Below are 6,177 nucleotides of genomic sequence, written 5' to 3'. Positions count from 1 at the left end.
TCTCTCCTTTCTCCCCACCTTTCTATAATAAAACTCTAAAACCATAGACTGTCTCTGCTCATCAAGGCCTGCTGTCCTTGGATGATGGGATAGGCTTTCCTCTAATGAGCCATTTCTAATCTACTGATGGAAGGCCTTCCTGTGCTCCAGTTAAGGCCTGGATTAAGAACTGTCACCTGTTTGGGAACCTCTCTCCCTCTGCTTTCTCTCCAGTAACCCCAGGTTCAAGTGTGTAGCCACGGGGGCTCTGGTTTCAGGAACTGCTCCTTGTCTAGCACCTCCCCCCCCAACCTGCCCCATGACCCGTCGAGTGGGGTCAGTAGCTTAGATGCCCACCCAGGCCTGAGTGGAAAGTGTCAGGCAGCCCTCCCACATCTGCATGCCCAAAGCATAGGAGGAACTCTGACCAGATGTGAGCTATCTTTCCTCCCCTCTCTTCCCCTACCCCCCCTTATTTCCCACATATACCCCATTTTTTGACTAGGTTGTTAGGGTTTTTTTTTTTTTGGTGGTTAACTTCTTGAGTTCTTTATATATTTTGGATTTAACCCTTTATCTGATGTGGAGTTAGTGAAGATATTTTCCCAATCTGTAGGTTGCCGGTTTATCTTATCAACTATATCCTTTGTCTTATAGAAGTTTTCCAGTTTCATGAGTTCTCTTTTATCAATTCTAGAGCAACATTTCCTGCAGTAGCATGCATTAGATCTGCAATACTTAGTTGAGTTTTTTTCTGTCTGTTTGTTATTTCCTGAATGACAATAGATAAACAGTTCCTACTTTTTGCTGTGGGACCTTGAGCTAGGACCCCCATTTCATTTTCTGAAAGAAAGAAATTTTCTTGGATATTTCTCTTGTATCTGTACTCATTAATCCAGTGTTAACTTTTGCTGCATTACATGCAGAAGCCTGTAAGAGTAGACATTCGTTCTGATTTATTTGTAAAAAGAACTCTTGTCCTTAGAGATGCCTTGTTTGCAGTATTTGTTTAGAATGTCCATATATCCCATAATTACAGCACCATGACTTTTAAAATCAGAGCCATCTATCTAATATGTAGTATAATTTAAAACCAATATCATTTGTATTTGTTATCCATTCATCCTTAGGCACTCGCACAGCCTTTAGTAGTGTAATAACTATTTTACATACTGAATTCACAGTTTTGAATGTTAGGGTCTCTACCAACACCTGTTTTGATTTAGTGCAGATATGGATTTATTTACTATTGTAATCAATATTTATATTTTAAAAAGTCAGTAAGGCCTTCTCCTGAGGCTTATATAATTTTTGTAAACAAGGTCAACAGTTTATCTGGCATCTCAACTTTTTCTCAATCTCTTAAAACAGCTAAATGACATTGTTCCATGGTTGCATCTTCAAGTAAAACCTGTTGTTCTATATTAACATAATGACTGTCAGTTATCTACTAATTTCACTATATTATTACCTCANCTTACTCTATTGGGTTGTTCCAAATTCTTTGCTTCTCTTCACCATATCAACCATTGCAGTTGAGTACCACTGTCTAGCACAGCTATGACCAATGCCCTTCAGTCTTGGAGGATAATTCTACTTTGTGTAGCCCATATATTTTGAGTCTATTTTACATAGGGTGTGTGCACCCCATAAGACATTATTGTCTTTTAAAAATGCCTATGTCTGTCCTTTCCACAGAAATCCATCCTATTTTATCATAAACCTGTGGATGATCCGCATTAACATGCACATGCTTTATAACTATGCTAATGCTGCTAGTCATTCTGTGACCCAGAACTACTGTGGGTTTGACCCTCTCTCTTCTGACCAACTTCCTGCTTTTTCTTCTCTTCTCTTCTCTTCTCTTCTCTTCTCTTCTCTTCTCTTCTCTTCTCTTCTCTTCTCTTCTCTTCTTCCTTTCTTTGATGTTTTTTCTTTTTGATTTCCTAGCCTATTTCCACCTGTATTTATTTTCCAGTTACTTGGGTACTCTTTTTTCTAATTCTATGTAAATTTTTTTACAGTTTAACTTAGCCAGTGTTTTATAAACAAAATANGCCCAAATGTGGAAGAAACTTGCTGCTAATAATCATGTGAGGCTTCTCCCAACATCAGCCACAGCCAAAAATCTGTGTCATTTCACATTGTTATTTTCTCCTGAGTAAAGTTATAACTAGATCCATTTATTTCACTAAAATTGTACTGTAATCATTTATTAGCTTTCATTGAATGTTTTACTGTCGGGACTGAATGTGCTTTTCTACATATTTAATCAGGTTTTCTTCATACATGTGACTGTATTTTATCACTTCCCATTTGGATTATCTTATTTCAATTTATGTTGGTAATTTTATTTATTTATATTTCAGATGTTATCCCCCTTTCCCAGTTTTCCCTCTTCAAATCCCTAACCCATTTCCCCTCCCCCTGTTCTATGAGGGTGATTTCCCATCTACCCACCCACTTCTGCCTGACTGCTCTAGCATTTCCCTATGTTGGGCCACCAAGCCTTCACAGGACCAAGGACCTCCCATTGATGCCAGATAAGGCCAACCTCTGCTACATTTGCAGCTTGAGCCATGGGTACCTACAGGTGTACTCTCTGGTTAGTGGTTTAGTCCTTGAGAGCTTGAGGTGGGGTCTGGTTGGTTGATATTGTTCTTCCAATGGGTTTGCCAACCTCTTTACCTTCCTCAGTCCTTCCCCTACCTCCTCCATTGGGGTCCCCATGCTCAGTCAGATGACTGCCTGCAAGAATCCATATCTGTATTGGTCAGGCTCTGATAGAGCCTCTCATAAGACAGCTATATCAGGCTTCTGACAGTAAGCACTTCTTGGCATCAACAATAATTTCTGGATTTGGGGGTTGCATATGGGATGGATTCACACTGGGGCAGTCTCTGGATGGCCTTTATTTCAGTTTCTACTCTACTTTTTGTCCCTGTAATTCCTGTAGACAGGAGGAATTTTGGGTTAATATTTTTGAGATGAGTGTGTGGCCCCATTCTTCAATCGGGGGCCCTGCCTAACCTCTGCATATGGTTTCTACAGGTTCTCTGTCTCCTTGGTTGGGTATTTCAGCTAATGTTATCCCCACTGGGTCCTGGGATGCTCTTGCTTTCCTAGCATCTGGGACTTTATGGTGGCTTCAACCAGTTCCCCATGCCCACACTGCTACACACCTCTGTTCAATTTTCTGACCCTCTGTACATCTTCCTTATCTCCTCCCACACAGGATCCTGTCCCCCTTTATGCATCTACCATCTCCCTTCAAGATCAGTCCCTCCCTCTACCTCCAGTGATTATTTTGTTCCCCCTTCTAAGTGGTACTAAAACATCCACATTTTGGTCTTCCTTCTTCTTGAGCTTCATATGACCTTAGGTGTGTTTCTTGGGTATTCTGAGATTTTTGGCTAATATTCACTGATGAGTGAGTACATACCATGTGGGTTCTTCTGTGACTAGGTTACCTCATTCTTATTTCATTTTTTATTTAAATGTTCAGATTACAATCCCTAGAAATATGTAAACTATTTGAAAGCAAATGTTCTTGTAATTTATTTCCACTGTATATTTAGAATAAAACCTTGTATTTTTTATATCAGAATATACCTTGGAATATAGTATTGAATATACTTTTCAAAGGTTCTCTTCCTCATGGCATATACATTCTCTTCTATTGTATGTTTTAAGAACTTACACCGGGAAAGTTTATGTAAAAATTTTTAACTGTTTTTCTTTGTCAAATAGAATAACAAGAGACCTTGTTTCATTTGTTTTAATAATGTGTTCTATTCTGGAGGCTTCTTTGTTTTAAGTAATCATTGACTTTGGGATAATTCCCATTTGGCTATAGTTTTTANATCTTAACATATTTTACATAATTCCACTTTAATATATCTTTGCTATTATTTATATAAGTCTCACATACCTAGTTTTAGATTTCTATGCTTGAATTTATAAATTCAACTCAACTATGGATAAATTTACTTTGCCAGGAAAGCACAAATNATATTACAATGGCATTTAATGCTACCACAGTAATTGTGGCAGTTTTTCAACAAAAAACTCCTGGTCATATGTAATGGGATAGATACTGATATAAGCTTGACGACAATAGTATTACAGTTGTTGTGTAAAACAATGTTAGAGGCCCTCTAGAATCTTTCTATATGCCTATCATGATGATATGTTACTTTTTAAGAATAGGAGTAAATCTACTTATGAAGGCACTAAAAATGGATTTTATTTAACTCAAGGGCAAAGAATCTTATTACAGACTTTTCTTACTTTAGTAGAGAAGCCCCAGGGAATTAGTGTCACATACTGTTCTTCACTATATTGAGAGAACAAGTAATTTGCATGGATTAATCTGCACACCCAAAGATCAGATTCTTTGCACACATTCTTCTTCATATGAACTTGATACAAGAAAAGAGATAATGAATAAAATGTCTCATTTAGTTGTGTTTCAAGCATACAANTATAAAAATATACATAATTATATTCAGATAATCACATCAATGGAATAGTCAGGCTAGTAAGAATTTAGGGTGAAATTGAAAATTATAAAAATTTGGATCATAGTCTTTGAAATGATACTTTAATTTCTCCTCTACATTCTATGATCTTTGTTCACACAACATAAAACAAAAATTTTGTATAATGTTTACTGCAAAGTAACTTTGTAAGTTAATAAGTACACTGTGTGAAAAACAGGATCCAAAGTCTATTCAACTTGGTGAATTTCTATACAATGAGAAGAGACATTTGAGATGAAAGCTATGTAGTTTCTCCTTAAAAGTTGCAATTTCAACTTCAAATATTTAACTATACAACTTGTAAAACATACAAATGGACATTCAGTGTAATAATATATGCTGGTAAATAATTTAACTGATTGTTTTATGAAATTACTCATAGGCAAACCACATCGAACAAGCAGAATTTTCACTTGAAAATCTGGCCTGCACTATCAATAATCTGTTTGCTGCAGGGACAGAGACAACAAGCACAACACTGAGGTATGCTCTCCTACTCCTGCTGAAGTACCCACATGTCACAGGTGAGAGCACAGTTGGTAAATCACAGTGGTCCTGTAAGTTGTTGGAAAGATGACAGCAGTGTCATTTGTGGTGTCATTCTTAGAGCAGTCTCAGCCTTTNCCCTTCTGTGCTATTGAATGTAATGAGAAAAGTGACAGAGATAAATGGACTCTGACTGTAGGTAAAGCAATGAAATGCTGGTCAGTATCTAGGTGTCCTGGGGCGAATACTTTGTAATATATACAGCATATATTACCCTGTAGATACATACCCTTTNATTCTTAAAAGTTAGGTTTGTAGATCAGCTAAAATCTTATGGTCTCTAGTTCATATTTTGATGAATCTAACNTTAGGGTGGAGAAAAGAAAATTTACCTGACTGAAGCATAAGATGAAAGCCTAGAATTTACTATGGTTAAAAAGTATTTAACATACTTAGATTATCTAGCAATACTTTTCNTTCATGTAGAAAATGTAGATTAGTAAATTTTCATACTATAAGTCTGTTTCCTTAAACTTTTGTTGANCAATGATTATTTTTTCAACTCTATCAATAATGTTTTTTACATTATACTTTGAAAGACATCCAGTGGTTTAGCACATATGGAAATTGCCTTCACTCCTGTGTTCAATATCTACTACATGAGAAAATCATAAACATGACTAAAATTAATATATTTAATATATGAGGAGTTGACAGCAAACAGCCTAAAAGATTCTTAAATTCATTGAAAAAAATAGGAGGACCAAATAAAACAAAGAACAGGAGAAATTACATTGAAACCTAAACTTGTGATGAACACATGTGCATTAAGAAAAATAAATTATGGATCTATATCTGGAGACACAAAGACTAGTGTTCAACAGTAATAAAAGTTTAAGTAGAGGACAAAGGTGTATACAGCATAATCACCTTGCTGACATAGCATTCCTACTCCCATCATCAGAGGACTTATCTTCCAGATAACCTGAAATCTAAGAAATTTGGGGGTGTCTAAGCAGCCATTTCCCTGGGATATCAATGGCTTATAAGAAATTAGCAATGAATAGNTATGAAAGGAGGATTCTGACATTTCATTCCTGAGTTTTACTTCACTGCACTCCTTCTCTGCCTTGATCCATGAATATAAGTCATAGGGTCAATCCTCTAGAGA

General features: G+C 36.4%; 1 protein-coding gene across 1 annotated transcript in view; it reads left to right on the top strand.

Moving 5' to 3' along the window:
• The window catches only part of LOC110316176 (cytochrome P450 2C39), a 49,277-nt gene extending 44,165 nt beyond the window's left edge, over positions 1-5,112 (top strand). Inside the window, exon 6 of the mRNA XM_029534992.1 lies at positions 4,903-5,112. Coding sequence (XP_029390852.1) covers positions 4,903-5,097 — 195 coding nt within the window. The 3' untranslated portion in view covers positions 5,098-5,112. The remainder of the gene's footprint in view (positions 1-4,902) is intronic.
• Positions 5,113-6,177: the final 1,065 nt, after the last annotated feature.

This window comes from Mus pahari, chromosome 2, assembly GCF_900095145.1.
Source record: "Mus pahari chromosome 2, PAHARI_EIJ_v1.1, whole genome shotgun sequence".
Taxonomy (NCBI): domain Eukaryota; kingdom Metazoa; phylum Chordata; class Mammalia; order Rodentia; family Muridae; genus Mus; species Mus pahari.
This window is presented reverse-complemented; position numbering and strand designations above follow the sequence as displayed.